The sequence below is a fragment of the Natrix helvetica genome, assembly GCF_964273705.1.
Source record: "Natrix helvetica genome assembly, chromosome: Z".
Classification (NCBI taxonomy): domain Eukaryota; kingdom Metazoa; phylum Chordata; class Lepidosauria; order Squamata; family Natricidae; genus Natrix; species Natrix helvetica.
This window is the reverse complement of record NC_138554.1, coordinates 38,094,236-38,118,231: the sequence shown is the minus strand read 5'-3', so window position 1 is coordinate 38,118,231 and position 23,996 is coordinate 38,094,236. Positions and strand designations below refer to the sequence as shown.

General features: G+C 41.7%; 1 protein-coding gene across 1 annotated transcript in view; it reads right to left on the bottom strand.

The window, feature by feature from the left end:
- Window positions 1-16,805, bottom strand: part of PRRG2 (proline rich and Gla domain 2) — a 32,734-nt gene extending 15,929 nt beyond the window's left edge. The window contains exons 1-3 of the mRNA XM_081933263.1: window positions 16,575-16,805; window positions 5,100-5,207; window positions 236-399 (exon numbers count right to left, since the gene is read on the bottom strand). Of these exons, the coding sequence (XP_081789389.1) occupies window positions 236-399; window positions 5,100-5,199 (264 nt within the window). The 5' untranslated portion in view covers window positions 5,200-5,207; window positions 16,575-16,805. The remainder of the gene's footprint in view (window positions 1-235; window positions 400-5,099; window positions 5,208-16,574) is intronic.
- Between the last annotated feature and the right edge of the window lie 7,191 nt (window positions 16,806-23,996).

The window sequence follows — 23,996 nt, the reverse complement described above, 5'->3', positions numbered from 1 at the left end:
TGGTTTGAGGAATTTAATTAGTTTCTTTTTCTTTTAATGCTTTCTGCTTTATTGTAAGCTGCTCAGAGTCTTTTTGAAATGGAATAGCAAGTACACTACATTACACTACACTACATAAATAAATAAATAAATAAATAAATAAATAAATAAATAAATATCTGTTTTGCAGGGGCATGCCCTCCTTTTATGACACTTAAATGGCCACCCTAAGCCCATCCAATTGCCCATACTCAGCTGTTTTTACGTCGTCTTCAAAGACTTCCCGAGCTTCTTCATAGCTGCAAACCTCTTCTATGCATTCACGCTCCAAGTTGTCAGGCACAATCAGCTCAAAATCCCAGTGGTTGTAAAGAATCTTACGGCTCAAGAATTTGTTTGCAGAAGTGGCATCCAGGAACACTGGGAACAGGAACCAACAGACATTACCCTGACGTTCAGAGCAGGCACGAAGTTCTATGAGCAATATCTCTTAGTTCTCAACGAAAGCGTGTAAGATCTAGAGCAATGCCTCTGAACCTGGACAACTTTCAGATGTATAGACTTCAAAAGTCAGAACTCCCTGCTGGCAGGGCAACTGCTGAGAATTCTAGGAGTTGAAGTCCAAGCATCTGGAAGCTGCCAAACATTGTTCTACAGCAGTATTGAAAATGTGTGCACTTCATCTCCCAGAATTCCTCAATTCTACCAGAAATCTGGGAGTTGAAATCCATAAATCTTCAAGCTGCCAAGGTTGAGAAACATTATATTACATTGTTATGCTGCAGAGCTAGATGCCTGTTAAATAAAGGAAGCAAAAACCCCAAGAACTACTAAATGCCATCTAGCAGTCTTGACTGATGACAGAAAGACTTTATTTCCATCCAATTCCCTTTACTTTTACTTTAACATGAGTAGAAGTAAAGAAATGCAGAATTTCAGAAGGACCAGCTATACCAGGGGTGTCAAACTCATGGCCTATGGGCCAAAAGTGTCACATGCTGGCCATGCCCATTCTCGGTTTAGCAAAGGAGGGGAAAGTTATGATACATCACATGACAATGTGACGCCACGAGTTTGACATCCCTGAGCTTATCTGTTAAGGCACTATAACAATGGGTAAACTTTGTTTTGCCAGAAATTACATTTCTTCAAGGAAATGCTTCTTTTTTTTTTAGCAACCAAGTGCCACAGTGAGAAGTGACATTTATGTTACTTTTTATTCCCAACAGGATTTACAGAATATGTTTGAGCTATTAAGTTTAAATGAAGCTTACGCCTCAGTTTTGCAGTTTTCCTGCAAAAAAAAAAAAAAAAAATGACAGGAAACCACACCAGAGATTTTCACTAGAGTGCCAACAAAATTTGGCTGCATAACTTTATTCGGAGAGGAGGGAGGGAGCAGAGGTCATCCCACAAAGTGGACTGGAAATCACATGAGCCCTGCAGACAATCTACCCCTGTTTTTGAGGCAACATCTGTTGTGGGATCAGCAGCAGCTGTTTTACCCTTTCTCGTACTCTCCAGCCATTTTACTCTGCTGGAAAACAGTTCCACCAGCCCATCTCACAATCCTGAAATCTGGAGAATAACATTCTCCTACCAATAGTACTGAAGTGAGGTTACATTGTTGGAAGAGAACAATCTTGTGCAAGAAAGGGGAGAGGATGGGTTGGTGCCAGTTTGACTTTGGTACAAGCAGCAGTTCTAAATAAAATAAATTTGGGGTAACACCATTCATATGTAATCAGACTGGAGATTTGGGGGAGTTTGGGAGAGAACCCTATGGTGATTATTCTGCCTATAAGATTCTATTCCTTCCTCTATTATCAGATCTTTCCAGATGATCCCATCATAAACACTATGAATAAGTCTTTGTAATTTACCCAGTCACAATCTCAAGCCTTCCCTTTAAGAAAGAGCTTCGGACCACTCAAAAGCTTATTATTTGCTCTTTGTGGGAAGGCATGGCGTTTCCCCACCCACCCCTCACTCTGCATTCCCTGCTGCATATGGAATGTGGTTCTGCAAGATTCAGAGAAGCACCAATTGTTGGTTATTTGGGAAGTGGATGGATCATTAGCATTGTGAGCAGAAGTGCAGACAGCTTATACTGTGGCAGTTAAACGGCAGTTATTGAGTGCAACCTCTTGCTGGTTTTAGCTACATTACATGTTTAAAGCAGAAGAGGCCAGATGATATAGAAAATGGAGCAAAGATTAGCAAACTTTTTTTTCTGTGAGAAACAACAGATTAACCTATGATAATAGATTGTTGTTGTTAGTTGCAAAGTCGTGTCCAACTCATCGCAACCCCATGGACAACATTCCTCCAGGCTTTCCTGTCCTCTACTATCTTTCAGAGTCCATTTAAGCTCACGACTACTGCTTCGGCGACTCCATCCAGCCACCTCATTCTCTGTCATCCCCGTCTTCTTTTGCCCTCAATCTTTCCCAGCATTAGGCTCTTCTCCAGTGAGTCCTTCCTTCTCATTAGGTGGCCAAAGTATTTGAGTTTCATCTTCAGAACCTGGCCTTCTAAAGAGCAGTCAGGGTTGATCTCCTCTAGGATTGATCGGTTTGATTGCCTTGCAGTCCAAGGGACTCGCAGGAGTCTCCTCCAGCACCAGAGTTCAAAGGTCTCACGAGAATAGATAGGCTGGCTCTATAGGCAATCTTTGTTTAGCAACACAACAGTTAAGTGAAGCAGTGCTGAATGAAACTGTGACTGTGCTTACAATCTTACTTCAACTTTGCTTTATTTCACAGATTTGCAAAGATTCTAAATGTGAAGATTGTTTGTAAAGTTACTTTTTCTACCACCATTGCTACTGCAAGCAATCACTAAACAGGGCAATCATAAAATGAGGACAAATACAGGTGATCCTTGTTTAATAATCATTCATTCAGCGACAGTTTGAGATTGCAACAGTGCTGAGTGGTAGTTACCACCATTCTTTGAAGTTATGGCCGTCACAGCACCTCAGTGGTCATGTGATCATGATCTGTGACATTCTATAATACAATACAATACTATAGTAGAGTTGGAAGGGACCTTGGAGGTCTTCTAGTCCAACCCCCTGCCTAGGCAGGAAACCCTATACCGTTTCAGACAAATGGCTATCCAACATCTTCTTAAAGACTTCCAGTGTTGGGGCATTCACAACTTCTGGAGGCAAGCTGTTCCACTGATTAATTGTTCTAACTGTCAGGAAATTTCTCCTCAGTTCTAAGTTGCTTCTCTCCTTGATTAGTTTCCACCCATTGCTTCTTGTTCTACCCTCGGGTGCCTTGGAAAATAGTTTGACTATTCTCTGCTCATTTCCTCTGCTCATTTCCTGGAAGCTGGTAGGAAGTCAGAAGTTGCAGTCGTGGGAAGTCCTTGCTTAACAACTCTTATCATATTCACTTAACTTCAACAATTAGAATTGCTGGAACTACCATTGCTAAATGGCAGAATCACATGATGTCATGCTTTATGACTGCAATACTTATTGATGGAAATTCTGGCCCCAATTACCTCATTAAGGGAGGATTTTTTTAAATGTAATAATTATGCATTATTACGTAAAACAAAACAGTGAGTTTGAGAGGTAGGACAAGTCAGATAACAGATTGAAAAGTGGTGCCTTCCTGATCCATGGTCTGCCCACTTCATTATGCTAAAAAGCACTGCTTCATAAAGATGTTTAAACATATCCTCCAGGAAGGTTGTCAGACTGATGCCCAGGGATGAGATTGCCACAGTTTCCCTGTTGTGGCTCTGAAGTTTAAGTTTTTAAGTTTAAGTTTTATTAGATTTATAGACCGCCCCCTCTCCCCGAAGGGACTCGGTTCAATCAGAATGGCATTTATGTAGCAATTGGGAAGAAAATGGCTAAAGCATGTGTCTTGCCCCAGATAGAAGATGCATGGGAAAGTATGAGATGAGGTGGTTTTCAAATGGTCTTCCCAGTTCAGGCAACCTTGGGCTGCTATGACAGGCAGGTCGAAGCCATACAGATGTAAAAATGAAGAAATTCATCTTTCTACCCCTCCTCCTCCCTTCCCTAGTTTTCTAACTTCCTCCCCTTTCTGCCAACCTATTGTAGATAAGGGCAACCTACTCTCGTTAAAACCCTGAATCAATCTCTTAAGAGATTAGAAATTAGGACCAAACCCATAACTCCATATGCCAGGGTTCAAGGGCTGCAGGCAATATTAGTTTGCAGATTGCACAGCCTTCTCTTTAGAATACTGAACCAGGAATGTTGGACAACTTTGGACAAGTAAAGAAATCATCATTGGGCAACTTTGAATGATGATCTCTTTAGTTAAATGACTTTACAGGATTGTTACTTTGCTTCAACATTCAGGAACACCAGTTTTCCTCCCTCCCTCCCTCCCTTTTCTATTATAATATTTAATACAATTATTTTTTTAAAAAGAAAGAGAAGCCATATCTAAAGGTCTTTTGGTTTAGTGATGGCTCCTTTAGAGGACATTCCTTCTACCATTCATGGCCCCTACTTTTCAGGAGCATTTGTATCTAAGAAAATGGATATTGGGTTATTACTTGGGAATACTTGGAAGTTAAACTAGAAAACTGACTGTGCTTTTGTTTGTTAGTTGTAGTGTTACAGAATCTGAATTATATTAAAAGAGACTGGAGGAAATTAACTAGCATTTGTGTAGTCAGGATGTGAATTTCAGGGGAAAAGATGCTTTGAGATGTCCACTCTATAAAGCACCTCTATCTTTTCCTAGCCTTCTATAGCTATCAGAGACTGGAGGAAATTAACTAGCATTTGTGTAGTCAGGATGTGAATTTCAGGGGAAAAGATGCTTTGAGATGTCCACTCTATAAAGCACCTCTATCTTTTCCTAGCCTTCTATAGCTATCACATAATCCTGGGAAAAGCGACATTTGGATTCTGTAAGTAGGAGTTGCTTGAATGTCCCCATGGGCTTCATAAACAAAACAAAACAAAACATTTTGTCTCTGAGTCTAAAATATTGTTCTCGTGCTCTATTACCTGGCCTTAACATCTTCTAATACTCCATATGCAGAGCACGCAAGCACCCTTCTCTATAAATCTGCCACTAAATTTGGATAACAAGTCCCCTATTCCCAGTTTCTTTTACCTTCTTCAATCTGTTCCTGGTCAGGTTGTCTATGGAGGGAGGCAGCAAAACTAGGGACTAGAATTTTGAACAGGAAAAGAAGACATAAAAAGCTCCGCATGGTAGATCCTAAGGAGAGAACAGGAGATAATCGCCAAAGGACTAAATTAAAAGGCTGCTAAAATATAGCACTCCCCACTAATATGTACACACTGATAAAAAGCTTCCCAGCCCTCAGTTTAGCTGGAGTGGAGGGGTAAATGTAACCTTTGGCCTAATCAATAAAGTGGTCAGGGCAAGGAACAGTTCAGATCTGAGTCAAAAACAAATCATCCCTATAACATTGAAGAGTTGGCAAAGTTTTGGGCCTGGAAAGATCAGTCAGATGATCTGTTAGTTTTTCTCAAACTCAGCAACTTTTAAGATGTCTGAACTTCAAATCCCAGAATCCTGCTGTCCAGAGAATTCTGGGAGTTGGAAGCCACACAACGTAAGTCGCTGAAGCAGAGAAATTCTTTGGGGTGTTAAAATAAAGGCAACCACTAGGTGGAAGCAAAGAGTTTTCTGTCTATTGATTTGCTGCTTTCGTGTAGTCAACACTTTTTTGCAACACAGTTCGTGATTCCCGCAAAGCCCCTATTTCTGTGATGGCGAACTTATGTCACGCATGTCACAGATGGCACACAGAACCCTATCAGTAAACACATAAGCTCAGCTCTGCCGTGTGGGCACACCGGACAGCTATTTTCAAGTCTTGTGGGCCCACCAGAAGTCAAGAAACAGGCTGCTTTCGGCCTCTGTTGGCCCTCCAGAGCGGGTGGAGAAGGCCAGTTTTGCCCACCCCGGGCTCCTAGAAAGGCTCTGGAGCCTGGGGAGGGTGAAAAACGGGTTCACTGTGCCACTGCGTGCCAAAAGCAGGGGGAACATGGGGAGAAGGTCGCTCACACATGCCTCGGGTTGCATATGCGGGGAGGGCACATAGAATTATGGGTGTGGGCATGCACACGCACAACCCCCTGTTCCCTCCGCTTTTGGCACACGATGGCAAAAAGGTTAGCCATCACTGCCGTATTTACTGAAAGGCAAACTGGAGATTTCCCTCTGGTCTGTTTTCAACCAGGGACGTGCGGTTAGGGAAGGCAGGGGAGGCAGAGCCTCACCGCTCTCATCATGAAAATAAAAAAAAAGGGAAAAGGGAAAAGGTGCTGAGGAGCCTTCTGCACACGTGGTCCAGGAATGGGACCACGTGTGCAGGAGGCTCCTCTAGCCTCAGCCACCCTCCTGCACACGTGGTCCCATTCCCCGCCTTCCTGAGTCAACATGAAGGGGACCGTGGAGCGTGAGTCGCGGTCCCGCGGAGCGCGCTCGGTGGTCCCCTTCATATTGACTCAGGAGTCAGGAAGGAGGGGAATGAGACCACGCAGGAGGCTGAGGCAGCTTCAGCCTCCTGCACATGTGGTCCCATTCCCCGCCTTCCTGAGTGAACATGAAGGGGACCGCGGAGTGCGAGCCACGGGGAGTGCGAGCTGCGGTCCCCTTCATGTTGACTCAGGAAGGCAGGGAATGGGATCACGTGTGCAGGAGGCTGAAGCTGCTTCAGCCTCCTGCACACGTGGTCCATTCCCCGCCTTCCTGAGTCAACATGAAGGGGACCGCAGCTCGCGCTGATGATGTCACCAGCCTCACCAGCCATAAACCTCACCGCACATCACTGCTTTCAACCATCCCAGATTTACAACTAAGTTGTAAAATAGACTTACAACTGTTCATTTAGCAACCATTCAAAGTTACAAAAGCATTGAAAAAAGTGACTTCCAACTGAGCTTCACACTTACGATCATTTTCAGCATTCCCCATGATCATGTGATCAAAATTTGGGCACCTGGCAAAAAGCTTGTATTTATGGTTAGAGCATCATGGGATCACCTGATTGCAACCGGCTTCCTAGCTGTTTTCTGAGGAGCAAAGTCAATGGGGGACGCCAGCTCTACTGAACAACTACGCAAATCACATAATAGCTGCGGTGATTTCCTTAACAAACCTAGCACAAAGCTCATTAAATCAGGTGCAATTTACTTAATAACTGCCTTGCTTAGCAATTGAGATTCTCGTTCCAATTGTCATATGTTGAGGACTACCTGTAATTATTTCCTGCTCCCATTTTTCAAGGGAACAAAAAATTGTGGTTACCAGTCCTTTGTTTTTCAGAGCCTTGGAGCTCTGTGTGGGACCTAAAGGAATGCTTGCAAAAAAACAGATTGTGTCAATTAACAATGCTGCAGACAGAAAGGGGTTTGAGTTGAACAAGTCTCAATTTCACCTTTTAAAAATTAAATCCATCTTTAAAAAAAAAATAAGGGCAAGGGACCTGGTGAAAATAAACACGAATTGGATGTTTACATGCCTTTTTAAACTCCTAGTGACCACATGAAGTTCATGTAGCATGCCCTTGTTCCTATTATGCATGAATCTGACTAAAACAATATTTTCCTGCTTGCTACCTTAGTGACTGGAGGTGAGGAAAGCAGGATCCCCTCCCCCACTCTTCCAACTGGAGGAACAATTGATGCCTAACAAGGGAGCAAGTATTGTGTGTGTGTGTGTGTGTGTTTTTTAATTTGCTAAGATTCCATAAAGAGAACAGGATGAAAAGAGAAGACTCCGGGTGACTAAAAAGCATTTCAAGGGTCCACAAGCAGATAATTAGCAGTAGTTGCACTTCGTTTGTATGCTTGTCTTTTATTTAAAACAAAAACAAATTTCCGTAGAGCTGTAATGTATTGCAATTTCTCAGGTACTGGTAGCTATTTTTCTAAAAGAAATTTGATTGGCTTAGCATTATCATCTGGTAATTGTATGGAAGCATATTCAAAAGCTAGTAACTTAGGTATAGTTTTAGGCTGGGATAGTTTTTAGCACGCAGAGATGTGGATAAATAATCTTATTAAGAATTCTGATCATAATAAAATTCAGTACACTAAACTTAAGGAAAAAATAATAAAAATAAAGGATAAATGTTACAAGGAAAAAGAAAAAGGGAGAAGAAAGAAAAAAGTATCAGTGTAAATATACAAAAATATTCTGACAAATATGATGAGGAATGAGGAAAGAACTATATAAGGCAGTGACTTACAACTTTTGTCACAAGTACGGTATATACAAATGCAGTAATTCTTCATCCTCTCTAAGGTTACAAACAATTATTCCATATTGCATGTCTTATCTATAGGCAAATCCATGAAATCCAATTTATTTTGTAAATCCAATGAAGAATCCTTTTCTAAGACATTCTCTTGACCTTCCGGTATCTTCTTTTGATACAATCACTATCTTGTCAAATAGAATTTGTTCAATGTTTATAATTTCTTTTGGATATAATTTATCCACAGGCGCAGACATCAATACAGACATTGTTGATGTTGTGCATACTAATTTCTCACTTCATTCTTGAAATGTCTTCTTCAGTATTTTCAGTGCTATGACATTTCACATTTTATAGGTTTCCATTTTTTTCTCCATTGTCTAAATAGTTAGTTTCCTGGAGTATCCAATTTTTAAATCATAAAATTATTTATCTCTGCTATATTTTCCAAAAACCAAAACAGATCTATTTCCCACAAGAAAGTGTTTGTTCTTTATACGTAATTTCAAATATTGTAAAAGTTTCGATATTCCAAATTCCGCTACACTCTTAGTCCATTTATAATTTTCTAAGATCATAACGTATTTGGTTTTTTACTATTTCAGATTTTTTAACTTCTTAAGATCATGAATATTTTTTTTCTTTCATACAGGATGACTCCCCTGGCATTTTGAAACTTGTTCCAAAGGTGTCTAACTGCTTAGAAGTACTGCAGTTAACTAGAAATTTCTGAAAGTGATTAGAAAGTGAGGATTGTGAACTTAACGCTGTTTAAAAGACTCCGCTGTGGTTGTGAGCAAGATGGTGAATCCTGTCTGATACTCTAACTCATAGAAAATTACTATTCCATGGGTTTATATGAAGATAAACTGTCAGGAGCACATGTAGGCAATCTCCCAACCTCTCCTTATCAATTGAGGTGCCCTAGAAAGTTTTAAATATACAGAGATGAATGCGTAGCTAAGTATCTATTGAGATTCTGAGTCATCCAGGTCATGGATGACTGACATGGCTGAAGAAGCTTCTTGGATGAGAAGCGAAATGTCTTCAAAGAAAACCAGAAAGTCCAGCTGCCTCTTGGAAAAAACTGTGACCTGGATGATTCAGAATCTCCAAAGATACAGAGATTAAGCATTTCACTAGGCCTTTCCAGGCAACTGAAGCAAGGATCCAGCTAAGGGTACCACTAGGACAGTGGGTTAAAAAAGAGTCAAGATGACAGTGGTAAACATGCAATTGAAGCTCTACTACTTTTTGCCACTTTCGCCATCCTTTCCTCCACTTAGTATTCTCCAGAACTAGTTTCCAGAACCAGAAACTGCAAGTTAAAGAAGACTCAAAGGAAGAGGACAGAAGCTGTAAAATGGAAAAAAACCGAGGATGTCAAAGTTTCTCATTGCTTCCATACCATGAAACATTTTGACCAAGTTAAAAAAACCTAATGTAAATGTGTTCATGTTATTATTAAGAACAGAGTTGTAATACAGATTTGAGAGAAATTGCACCTGTTGAAATTTCCTTCTGTATCCAATCAAAAAAGGAGCAGCAGAATCATGTTGTAAAGACAGCCATACAAAGAGCTTGATTCCTGCTGAAGCCAACCCCTTCCTAGAGATATTTTAGTATTATTTATTAACAAGTGTGTGCTCAGAAGACCACATGAGAGCTAAAATGCTTGAAGCTTGACTTTTGCATTCCCTGGGAATCAAGTTAAGCTAAGGACTTTATGGATAGAGTATGAAGTGGTAATAAAGCTTGTGTGAGATTGGTTTATCAACTTGTATAGTTTTAATTGCTACATTTGTAAACCTGGATGGATAGTTTCAGTAAGCCATGCTAAACCATTATGGCTAAAAAAAGTGGTGTCCAGCAGGTTTAGAGCTTTGGGAGACAAGGAAATACCCCCCCCCCGCCTTCCCCCCCCCAATCACTATTGGCACCTTCAAAAAAGGAAAAGTGTTTGCATACTTAATTGCTTGTTAACTACTTTTCAGTTATTAGGAACCTTTGGATTGACATGTTTTACAGCATCAAGTGAAGTTTTATCAAATGCAGGAAATCAGGAGTCCAGGCAGTTCAAATGAATATATAGGTTATTGTATGATAAAGCTATGTAGAAGAATCTGACTACTAACGGACAAAGCAAGTTGGCAGTAGATAAGAGTGAGTGGAATTTAAGTTGGGCTGGACTTAGATCTCTTGTGAGGGATTTGAGACTGATAACACATTTGATTTCTCCCTCAGGCTCCAACCTTATCATCTCCTACAGGTTTTCCTCAATCCTCAGCAAAAAAAAAATTAATACAAGTTTAAGAACTTATTATTTTTTCCTTTTGGAATAAACCAATAAAGGGTAATTATAACTTTGATTTTACAAAGTTATAAATAGATTAAGGGTCCAAATGGATTTGAAATAAGATTTTTATTCTAATTAATCAGAATATTATAAGAATTAGACTTAATTATAAGAAAGTTTTCTGTGGAAAAACCTTTTGTTTTGAATTTTATTTTTAAAAACATGATAGAATGAGACTTTGAAAGTTGGACAGTGGAGAAAATCAAAAGGAACGAGAAATTACAATTAAAGTAGAAGATCACTTAAATTTAATTTATTAATACAGAATGGAGCAAAATATCTTTTACAATGGACATATTGAAGGATATTTTTGGACAATTGATCCAAGTTAATTTTAAGAATACCATCTCTATAGATAAGACTACATTTAAAAGATGTTATGAAAGTGGAACATGTTTTACTCAGGGCAAGATTGAGATTGAGTTAAAGCAACAAAATGATATAGAAAAAGATGCTACATTGGACATACTAATAAAACCAGCTGATATTAATGATGTCTTAATAATTAAAAGAAATTTACAAATAACAAATCAAACATGACCTGAATAGTTTTCCTATAATGGATTTACAAAGGAGACTTGTTAAAACTTTGAGGAATGTTGGGAAAAGAAACAAAAAATGAAATCAAGTTCTTGAACATTATTTAAGAGATTGAAGATCAAGATTATTAAAAGTGAAAAGAAGGAAAATAAAGTTGGTTTTTGATCAAGGCTAAAATAAATATGTTATTATCTCTGGTAACTGTTGTGGAAGAAATGCCCTCTGGGTTTAGTTCCACGTGGGGGGGAAAACACTGGATTCATGGAAGTTGCTTGGAAAGAAGATTTATTGATGGTGGACAGGACCACATGGTTTGAGGTGCTGGGGGAAAAGGGGGTCACATGACTTGAAGATCTTGAAGAAAAAGGGAAGAGATGCTCAGAGAACTTGAGTTTTATACCCTCTCTTGGGCCCCACCTTAGAGTTTCCTGTCCCTATCCAAGAAATGTATTCCATTGGCTGTCACAGTCCCAGGGAGGCAATGGGGGGGGGTGTCTTAGCTAACTTTGTAGGCTGTCTGTGTCCCAGACTTGGGTGGTGCACTCTCTCCAGATGCCATGTGGTGAGTTCTGTTGCTAGATGGGTAGAGTGCTAATCCTAGCATGTCCTGAGGGCCATTGTCTTAATCCCATCACCCTGGAGCTGGAGGGGGGTTGTGGGAGGTAGATGCAGGAAGCTGCTTTGTCTTTAAAACATGTCTCTCCTTTTCTCAACCAAGGAAATATAATATTCTGACTTTTTAATATTTCATAGGATATTTCATTTTTCTAGTAGAGTGGTGGGTGCTAACTTCCTTCACCATTACTAGATTTTTGCTAACTAGGATTGAACAATGAGGAGATTTGTTACAGATAAGAGTTGGGATATGGGAAGAAGGGATCATTTGTTCTATTTTAAGAAAAAGTGATAAGTTACTAACATTGCTTCAGGGTGGGTTCTGGCAGTCACTGCTTCTGGTTCGCTTATGGATGTGTCCCATGCACGCTTTGCACATGCATGCTCAGAGCAATAAAAATTGTTCTGTGAATGCGCAGAAGCAAAAAACAAGATGGTGATGTCTGAAGAACTGGTTCAGGGACATGGCAAGCCAGTGTTGCTGCTGATTGCAGCGACCCAGGCCGCCAAACCACTACTTGTAGTGATGAAGGGCTAAGCCCTTCTTTTCCAGTATTTCTTTTCCTTTTAAAACTATGTTCTTATTGTTTCTTTTCTATTCTATTTTTTCTTTTCTACACTTTTTTTTAGTTTGTATTCAGTATCTTTTTAATTGTATTTTTAAATAAACTTACTATAATCTCCTGCTCAGTCTTAAGGAGAAAGTGTGTTTTTTGCACAACCAAAGAGGCTTCGGTATTATATCCCCTAGACTTAGATTTAATTAATCCTAAATTCCTCATGTTCTATTCTTGGAGATTCCTTGTATAAGTTCCTGAAGTTTTCTTGGGAGGTTCTCAGATGGGACTGCCACTGACTCCTTTCTAAGGCCAAAGAAATGTGACTGGCCCAAGATCACTCAGCTAGCTTTGTGCTTAAAACAGAATTAGAACTCATAGTCTCCCAGTTTCTAGCCTTTATGCCTTAATCACTACAATAAGTGGCTCTCTCATGAATTCTTAAATAAGGATAATTAGCAGAACAAATTGCCTTGTTTTGGAGTATATGAAAAAAAGTCCTGTTAATTGAAATTGAACCAGGATGTTCTTTAGCCTCTTGGAATTTACCTCGTTTATTTATAAAGGAAGTTAATAATTTGCCATTTTATCCATGCATGGTTAGATAAATGACCGTTCCAATGAAATTGGAGCCTCTCCTACACTGTCTTCTGATTATCGAGCTCTGCATGATCTGAGTCAACAGAATTATTTGCAATACCATGATGATAATGCAGTAATTTTCAAGCTGCATTTCCTTATGACAGCCATTGGAACTGTAGTGCTGCCCCGATATAATTCTGACCAAATGTGTATAGGATTGCAATCTAAAAAATAATCACAGTGGGATTAAACCTGAAGAACACCTGATATTTTTGCTGCTTACATGATTCCCAAAGAGTTAGCCTCCTCCCATATAAAAAACTAAATATGAGGATACACAGCCTTCCAGATGTTGTTGCATTATAATCTCCAGAATTCCTCATGATGCATTACACTCTCCTAGAGATTTCTTTCTTTTCTTTTTCTTTTTTTTGCTAAAAGAGCTTCAAGTAAAGGTTCCCTGCACATGCGTGCTAATCGTTTCCGGCTCTAGGGAGCAGTGCTCATCTCCGTTTCAAAGCCGAAGAGCCAGCGCTGTCCGAAGACGTTTCCGTCGTCATGTGACCGGCATGACTAAATGCCAAAGGTGCACAGAACACTGTTATCTTCCCACCAAAGGTAGTCCCTATTTTTCTACTTTCATTTTTACATGCTTTCGAACTGCTAGGTTGGCAGAAGTTGGGACAAGTAACGGGAACTCGCTCTGTTATGTGGTGCTAGGGATTCAAACTGTCTGTGCTTCAGATATTGTCATATTGTTTTAGATCTGGAATGTGCTGAGGATTCAACCATTTTTCAGAGCGCAACACATAAAAACTCCTCCAAAAGCATGCCACCGAATGGTAAATTACATATGACAAATGTGAAACCATTAAATGTTATTTATTTAGAAATTTTGTACTTATGTGATCATAATTTCCTTTATTAAGCAAGTCCATTGTTAAGCGAGTTGTATCCAATTTTACAAACTTTTTTGTCCCTGTGGTTAAATGAATTGCTGCATTTGTTTAGTGAATCATGTGGTCATTAAGGAAACCCAATTTCCCCAATTGGCTTTGCTTGCTGAAAGCCAGGTGGGAATGTTGCAAATGGCATTTACATGATCCCATGGGTGCTGCTGTAAATATATGCCAGTTTATTTATGCCCTGCCTTTATCATTTTTATGAATAACTCAAGGTGGCCAACATATCTAATATTCTTTTCTCCTCCCATTTTCCCCAGAACAACAACAACCCTGTGAGGTGAGTTGGGCTGGGAGAGAGTGACTGGGCCAAGGTCACCTAGTTGGCTTTCAGGGCCAATGCCAAGCATCCAAATTTTGATTATGTGATGGTGTTTTTTCACTTTTTTTAATCGTTAACTTTGAATGGTCAATGAATGAATGGTTGTTAAGTTGAGCACTACCTGTAGGCTACCCTGTGCCATAATGGGCTTGTGTGTCCTTCAAGATGTAGCAAAAGAATCACTAACTTCAATTTGAAATACACCATTATTGTTGGTGGCATCATTATTATTCCTGGAAAAGCATAACAGGGACAAACTCAAACCTCAATTATAGAAAGATGTATCACTTAGAACGGCACACATATTGTGATATCATTAATTATCCAAGATCCTTGAGGAAAATTCAATAGTCTAATAGTCAAAACTAGCAAAACCAGTAATAACTATCTGGTGAATTGTATACAAAGAACAATAATAGTAAATTAAATCATTTTTATGTTTTGCCTTGGCCTTCCACCTTTCTGAAATCTGGCAAAGTTGCAAACTGTTGCTCTAAATCTTACAAAACTCCTATCACTTTTGTTTTCACTGTGATAACCAGTGCTATCACTAGATCCAGCAACGCTTCCCTGGTACCTATCAAATTCCATGACCTTTTTCATTTTATTTAACATTCTTCGGTATATTAAATAGGAAATTATAATACTGCAAAGCATTTGTTTTAAGCATCATTTTATCCATATATATATATATATATATGGGTCTTACATAGACTATAGAAAAAGAATTGGAAAATTGAAATGTTAGCTTTGGTTAGAACAGCATCCATCTGCCAGAAAGGAAAGGCAACAATAGGCTTAAGGAGTAAGACAGCATTCTCAGAAGTTAGTGGGGGTGATGTTTCAACATTGGCAACAACTTTTAAATCTGTTTAAAATACAATTGGCTGGGGAATTCTGGGAATTGAAGTCCACATAATATATCTTAAAATTGCCAAGTTTGAAAACAGTGATGTGCAGCAATCTCACTATGCCCACAGTGGCAACAATTGAGTGGGAGTGATTATATCATGTTCTCAAAATTCCCATTCAATGTGGTCACCCAGAGCCCAAAAAGATTGAGGACTCTTCCCATAGGATACGAAAACTATCACTTTCAGATAACTTTGGAACCTTGCAATTAATGCTTTAAAAACTAAGGTATATTGATAGAATTTGGAAAGAAAGTGTGATGTATTTGAAGAAGGAACAGTAGGTAGACTTAAGATAGAGACCATTGGCTCAACAGATACAGTGAAATGGATCTGTTTGCCTACGTGATAAATAAAGTACACATTCAAATAAAGCTGGGCATTTACTGCAATAAAAATAACTCCAACACAACAATGAAATGAAACTGATACAGATTTCCTGCTTCTTGATCATTAATCAGCTTGGATAAAAAACAGAGGGGGAGGGACTGTGACTCTAGAGAAAGACATGGCTACTTTACAATTTCGCACCAGAGATTATTTGGGTTCTCATGTATGTTCTAAATCATATGTTGCCCTTCAAATTCAGTTTTCCACACAGGTCCAACTGCTTTCCATTTTCATGAACTATAAAATAGTTAATGGACTTGAAAACTGTTGCTAATGAATTAGTTACAGTCCAGTGAGTTATTCATTCCTTTGATAAGGTGAAATCTCTCTCTCTCTCTCTCTCTCTCTCTCTCTCTCTCTCTCTCTCTCTCTCTCTCTCTCTCTCTCTCTCTCTCTCTCTCTCTCTCTCTCTCTCTCTCACACACACACACACACACACACACACACACACACACACACACCTCTCTCTCTCTCTCTCTCTCTCTCTCTCTCTCTCTCACACACACACACACACACACACACTTAAACGGCTGCCTAAAAAGCAACAGGACTTACCTATGAAGTCTGGAAGGAGTTCAAAATAAGAATAGATGTGATTACTGTTACTAAAACATTTTAAAATATTAAATTGACTGAATCTTGATACAAATGTTGTTTTGTTGCATAAAACTTCACCAAGTGTTTAGCTGTCTGGTTGGAATTAAATCAGTTGCAGCTAAAAAAGAAAGTATAAAAGAATAAAAATTCTCTCCCTGCTATAAATTCTAGAGCAGAAACTGTTTGATCTAATGAGCCCTTTTTCCTGGTCTAAATGACACTACCCCCTAAAAGAGAAAAAAAGACTGTTATTTTAGACAGGAATCTCAGCAGTGGCAGTCGCAAATAGGATCCTCAACGCACAATTACAAATCGCTCCATTACACCCAGGATATGCCAAAATTACCCTCCTAATAATTGCCCCCAGTTTAAAAACCACTTTTCTGGAGAAAGCCAGATCCAAACAAAGAAGGAAGAAAAAGGAAAGTATACATAGCTTTGGAAAACAAACTGTTAAAAGGAAAAGCTAGAATATTTTTCCCCCCATAGCTGTCCACGTGTTCAAGTGGCTGCCCAACTCACCTGTATGGAACGAATGGAAAACAGTATCTTGGCAGAAGCACTCGGCTCTTCTTGGATTCCACTTGCTTGTCCACGTTAGAAAGTTAGATCTGAACTGTTTGAAGGCAAGCTTTGCTTAAGTGGGTGATAGGGGGATAAATGCATCCTCATCTATGGCAGCAGGCCAGAGAGGAAACGTTGAAATAAGAGCAAGCGTCTTCTGAGTGGAGTCAGACGCTACCAAAAGTTCAGATCTGAAGGTGGGTGTGACTAAAAACATCACATGGAGGAGGAGAGCTAGGTAATGGAGGAAGGGGAACTCTCATTGCAGCCAGCAGCATTCCTGGGTGTGCCTCTTCTATGTAAATGTCCAGCAGTCAATTTCACTGAACATATTGCTTCACTCAGTCCACAGAGAAATCCTGGGTGCTCCGATGCATTTCTTCTTTCTGGTATTACACAAGACTCCTAGGATTTTTGAAACAAGATTTTAGAAATCAAGTGATCTGTCTCAGTGATTCTAATCCATTGATTTTCTGGTGGCCTCAGCTTGATGTCTGCTTTTTCAAGTATAGTTAAATAGGAATCATACATAAGTGATGAATATACATAAATTACTCAGCCTAAGAGGTAGGGCAAGAATACCATGGATCTGGAATTGAGAATTTATAACTTCCAATGTCAGTGTAGAAACGTTTAATAGGGGAGATATTAAGAGATATTGGAAACAACATTGGAACCTGAGAAAACAGATATTTAAAATTCCTTTGTTGGAGTTTGTGGGTGAATCCCCCCCCCCCAAGGATTATGATCTAATATAACTGTAGTTGCTTTGATGGACTGTTCCCTTAATACTCTAGTCTATTTAGACAGTCACAGGGATGCAAAAATAAATTTGATAAATTCTGATTATTGGTATACAGTTCATTTTAAGCCGTTATATGTGTTTTATTCAGTTTTGGCTCAGTGTGTTGTGAGAACTCAGGGACTGCAGTTTATAAATAATGTTTAAGCTTACAGTTAATGGTCATTCTGCTTGGAAAAACCTTCCACATCTGGAGTTGCCAAGTTGGAAAAGATGTATGTATCTTGTTAGATTGGGTAATGAAAGGCACAACAGGCTAAGATAACAACAGCTCTTTATTTGGTCAAGTACAGGCATCCACTGAGTGAGAGGTCTGGCAGCTCTCCTTTTAAAGGGGAGCTGGCCAGCGCTTCAGCCAATCAGGTCTCTCTCTGTTCCCGCCTGAAAAGAGAGGACCTGACTAGAAACTACTATTGTCCTTGCAACAACTAGAGGGAGGAGTATCTAACACCCCTCCCCTCTAGGATGGAACATCCTAATGACAGACGTAGTCACGCAGGTAGGTGGGCCTCTGGATCGACTGCTGGACCTGCGCAGTTCAGACAGTGGGGTTTCTCCGCGCTGGGCGGTCGGACCTGTTGCTTCTCTGGACTCGTGGGGTGGAAACTCCTGGGATCTTTCGGAGGCCTCGGCTGGCACCGTCGGCGGATGATTCGCCCGTGTCCCGTCGGAGTCAGATAAGTCCCTGGGTTCCTCCGTAATGGTCTGTGAGTGGTGCGGCTTGGCCTGTGAAGGTGTTGGTGGCGCTTGCTGGAATGGGGAGTTCTCCACTCGTCCCCGGAGTTGGTCGATGTGCCTCCTCCAATGTCGTCCGTTCTCGAGCCTGATGGAGTAGGATTGCGGGCCCGAAACTCCGACAATGGTTGCGGGTAACCACAGGGTCCCCCCTGTGTAATTGTGGGCATAGATCGGGTCGCCCATGGTAAATGTCCGGATCTTTCCCGTGGAGTCGGGAGGCGTGTCAGAAGAGTAGTTGGGGTGCAGCCGGTCTAAGTGGGACCTAAGTCGGCATCCCATGAGTAGCTCCGCTGGGCTCCTGCCGGTGGTGGCGCTCGGCGTGATGTGTTGGACCAGGAGGTAGTGGTCTATTCACGTTTTCCAGTTGCCCTGGCCCATTCTGCTTAAGGCCTCCTTGGTAGACCTTACCATCTGTTCCGCCATTGGACACTGGGTGGAATGGGGCGACGAGGGCGTGCCAGAGTCCCTGTGCCACTAGGAACTCTTCAAATGATTTAGCCATGAAATGTGGGCCATTATCAGACACGGGGAACCCGTGCGTCGCGAACAGCCTCCGTAGTGCCCTGATGACAGTGTCTGTGGTGGTGGATGTCATCTGGACTACCTCCAACCACTTCGAGAACGCATCCACAACTATGAAGAAGGTTGCCCATGCACTGGCCCTGCGAAGTCTATGTGGACTCTGGACCACGGTGCTTGGGGTCACTCCCATTCTTTCGCGGGTGCCTCTGGGGGAGCCAGCCTGGACTCTTGGCATGGTGTGCATGTGGCCACCCACTCCTGAATGTCTCTGTCCATATTGGGCCACCACACATAGCTCCGTGCCAACGCCTTCATTCTTACTATCCCAGGTTGACCCTTGTGGAGAGCTCCAGCATGGCTACTTGCAGCTGTTTCGGGATGACCACCCTGTCCCTCCACAAGAGACAACCCCGGATGGCGGACAATTGGTCATGTTTCGTGACGAAAGGGTTGAGTTCTGTTTCCACCGGTCGCTTGGGCCACCCCTTCCACACCCAGTTCAAAATCTGCTTGAGGATGGGGCCTTTTTCGGAATGGTGTGCGATGTCTCTGGAGGAGATGGGTCCCGAGTCTAGGCAGTCGATCAGGAGTACCACGGCCTCGGGTGTTGGGTCGGCGAGCAGCTCCGGTAGGGGGCATCGACTCAGTGCGTCTGCGTGCCCCAACGTGGTGCCCAGACAGTGGATGAGCTGGTATGAGTATGCTGCCAGGAAGATTGTCCAACGGGTCATGTGGGGGGAGAGTGACACCGGGGTCGGGCGGTCTCCAGCCAGTAGTCCCAGTAGTGGCTTGTGGTCCGTCACCAGGTCAAAGTCCCTGCCGTACAGGTATTCGTGGAACCGCTTGACCCCCGCCACTGCGGCCAGCGCTTTCTGGTCTAGCTGGCTGTAGTTCCATTCGGCGGCGGACAGCGTCCTTGAATAGAACACGATGGGGGCTTCCGTGCCATTCAGCATCCAGTGGCTTAGGACAGTGCCAACTCTGAAGGGGGATGCATCGCAGGTCAGCACCAGTGGCAGGGTTTGACTGTATTGGACCAGGAAGGAGTCTGTTGATAAAAGTCCCTTCACCACGGCAAACGCCTTGGCTTCGGCTTTCCCCCACATCCACTCTGTGTTCTTTGCTAGCAGGCTGTGTAGTGGTTCAGCAACCGTCGCTTTCTGCTTGAGGAACACGCTATAAAAGTTAAGGAGTCCGAGCAACGCCTGGAGCTCACTCTGATTTTTTGGAGTGGGGGCTTCCCTAATGGCCCTGATTTTCTGGTTCGTCAGGTGAATCCCGGAGCCATCGATCATGTAGGCTAAGAATACCACCCTGGGTACGTTTATTTTGCACTTTTCCTTTTTTAAACAGAGGTCCTTTGATCGGATTCTGTCCAATACAGCACGAACTCTTTTTAAAAGTTGTGCTTCGTTTGCGGCGGATACCAATATGTCGTCAAAATAGGGGATGACTCCTGGTATCCCCTGCAACAGTCATTCCATGATACTTTGGAACAGCCCTGGGGCGATACTAACTCCGAATTGTAGGCGGTTGCACTTGAATGCCCCCCTGTGCGTTACAATGGTCTGGATCTCCGCGGTAGCGCCATCTACTGAGATTTAAGAATTGGTAAAGAAAAGCCAGGAAATAAAAGGGAACATACAGAACAAGGAATAGGAGAAGAGGGAAGCACAAATGAGTTACAGGAAGATAAATTGGAAAAAGAAGAATTGAAAACAAAATGCAGATAGAAGATTTCATTGGGATTTACAGTCACAAAGAAAAAGCAGAGAAAGGAGTTCTTCCAAAAAAGAAACAACAAAATAGTAAGGAAAGGAAGAGAACAGGGAAAACCCTGGGGAAAGTTACTAGAATAATAAAAGTAAAAACTTTGAAGAAAAGATACAATAATCACAAAAAGAAGAAAAAGGAGTTAGGGGAAAGGGGAAGAAGAAGGGAAAGAATTAAAACTGAAATTTTTGAGAGCCCAAGAGAAAACAGTTAAAAGAGGAAGAAAGGGAAAAAGATTAGTAGACTAAAAAGAATAGTAGTAAGATTTTTATTGTGATGTAACTAATTAAGAAATAAAGAAATGACGGTATATTGTTAATTGTAGAAAAATTTTGGAAGAAATGCTCTCTATGAAATTGAATTAGAGAATGTATACTGCTTATAGCAAAATATATCAATGGAGAAAACAAGAAAGGTAAATTTGGTGTGACTTTGAAGATATTGTTTACATATTAAAAAATAATCATAAATATGAAAAATAATGGAAGACAATAATTTGGCAGAAAGTGAAAATGAAACTATGATGTAAAAAGGACTATGTAAATGAGAGGATGTAAAAGAAAAAACCCGCACAACTCTTTGTTCCTATAATATGTATAATTTGTATTAAAAAATAAAAAATATTGAATGAGAAAAAAAGAATTGCTTTCATTGTTGTTATTGTATGTGACATTAAGAACAATATATAAAATAATTTATTTGTCAAATTAATATATGTTACATTAGAAATATTCAAGCAGTATAAAAGAGAAATTGTGGCCAAATGACTGGGGAAAATCACTTTCTTGCCATAACTACCGGTATATATATTTTCTTGCCCTTTGCTCACCAAACTTTCCCAGCCAGCTACATGTCAAGAATCACATTCTTACTAAAAATATCAGATGTATTTCCTCATTTCTGAGTCACTAAAACCACATATTACTCTTTAGTTCCCTGCTAAATAAGGGAAAAGCATTTCTTGCCCTTTGAAACTTTTGTTTTGGTTTGGGTGATGTCCTTCCTACTCCCAATTTACTTCAGTGTCATAACATCACATGACTATAGAGATTTGAAAGTTGACCTATTTAAACTCTTTGCCCTGTTCTACGCTCCACAACTACTTACAATCCAGGGGCGGGTTCCTGCCAGTTCTAACCTCTTCTATAGAAGAGGTTCCACAAATCTATAGTGCCGTTTAGAATAAGGTGACCAGATTTTAACATTGGTAAAGCGGGACACCATTGACCGGGGGGGGGGTTTCTTGATAAAAAATTTAGTCTATATCCTTGCACCCCTAAACCTTTAGGGAAAAAAACCCCAGGGGTCTTCAAACCTGACACCTTTAAGACTTGTGGACTTTAACTCCCAGAATTCCTCCTGCAGTCATGTTGCGGCGACATCATTTGTGTGGATCTGCTCCATCTTCGTTTTTTTTCACCGGGGGCAGGGCTGCTGCTGAAGATGCTGACGAGCCCCAGCCGCCACCAGAATAATTGCTGCCGCCTCCTCCTCCCGCTGGCGCCTCTGTCTATGGCAGCGGCGGTAGCGCCACCCCCTCCGCTCGGAGCACCTTAGCTGGGCCCCATGTTACCCCTGCCGCCTCCTCCTCTGCCGTGCTTTTGAGAAGCCATGAGGCCGTTTTTTCCTGCTCCCCCCCCCGGCCGCCTTCCTACTGGCTCCTGTAGCTTCATGGCCCCTCAAAAGCATGGTAGAGGAGGACGGGGCAGGGGTAATGCGGGGCCCAGCTCAGGTGCTCTGAGTGGAGGGGGAGGCGCCGCTGCCACGGGCAGGGGCACCAGAGGGAGCTTTGGCGGCTTCACCTCAGCCGCAGCGTCGGGCAGCAAATGTGGTGGTGCTGTTGGAGGAGGAGGAGGAGGCGGCAGCAGTTATTCTAGTGGCGGTGGGGGCTTTGGGGGTTCACTTCAGCCGCTTGCGCCTGGCGCTGCGGACTGGCTGCCTACAAAGGACCTCCCCAGGCTTTGCTGAACACGGGGCGACTGACAATAGTTTGAGCGGGTGCGGACAGTGCAAACTACCATCAGTCACCTCACGGTCATCAAAACAAGTCTGGGCAGGTCCTTTGCAGGCGGCCAGTTCTAGCGCCTGCAAAGGACCTCCCCTGCTTCCGGAGCCTATGACAGTAGAAATCACTGCGCTGCAGTTGCAAACTGCTGCGCGGTGTTTTCTTGCCACGTGCGCAGCCACGCACCTTACCAAAAACCGGGACTTTTTAAAAACGCCACGGGACGCGGGACAAATTATTAAAAATTGGAACTGCCTTGCCAAAAGCGGGACGACTGGTCACCTTAGTTTAGAATCGGTTCCAACTCCCCCCCCCCCGCCCATCCGCACATCATCAAGATGAAGAGCGAGAGGAGGAATTCTGGGAGTTGAAGTCCACAAGTCTTAAAGCCGTCAAGTTTGAACATGTGGTGGTTGCCGGGCCCCGTTGCACTGTACCGGTTGCACCGGGATCTGGAACCCACCACTGGTGTGTGTGTGTGTGTGTGTGTGTGTGTGTGTATGTATGTATGTATGTGAAACCTCCCCCTCCTAGAAGAATGAAATATTAATAGGAATATTAAGAAAGACAGAATATTATATTTCCCTAAATGAGAAATGGAGAAACATGATTTTTAGAGGCAGGAAGCAGCCCCCAAATCATTCTTAATAGCCCACAGCAGATGCCTACACTTAAGAGATAAAGAGCTTATTGAAAAAGGAAGACAATAGCTCTGTTCATAAGCAAAGCAAATACTGCAGGAAGAAATCCATTCAAGACAGGATATTTTGAACTCTCTGCAGCAAAGTTGGAACATAGGCAGAATGGTAGGATTAAAAGCAACCCCACATCCAAGATCCAGAGGTTGAAGGCCATTAAGCCACAATAGGAATCGCCCAACACCCTTTCAGAACACAAGCCTCTTCATTGCACCATCGCAGAGCAGTCCAATAAGCCAAAGGTTGACAAAATTAGCTCAAACAACATCTAGGATTTGCATTTCCTCTTTCGCCTATAGAGCCAGCTATGACCCTACATAACCCCTACATGACCCATAGGAATTTGACAACAGCCAATATAATTAAAGGACATGTTCTTGCACAGGAACAGGAAGCTCAAATACAAAGCCCAAAGAGGGTATAAAAACTCCCCACTTTCAACTCCATTTGGTCAGCTACACAAGAATCATAAACACCATTGGTTCTGTTCATCATTAAACTATCTTTCCAATCAGCCTCCATGTTTCCCATGTCTTTCTCCCAGCTTGGAACTGAACCAGATGGATATTTCTTCCAACGTATGTATGTATGTATGTATGTATGTATGTATGTATGTATGTATGTATGTATGCATGCGATGTATGTATGCATGTGATGTATGTAATGTATGTATGCATGTGATGTATGTAATGTATGTATGTATTTCCAGCCTTTATTAATTTTATAAATAATTCAAGGCAGTGAATAAACCTTCCTCTATTTTTCCCCAACAACAACCCTCTGAGGTGGAATGGGTTGAGGGAAAGTGACTGGCCCAAGGTCATCCATCCGGGTTTCATAAA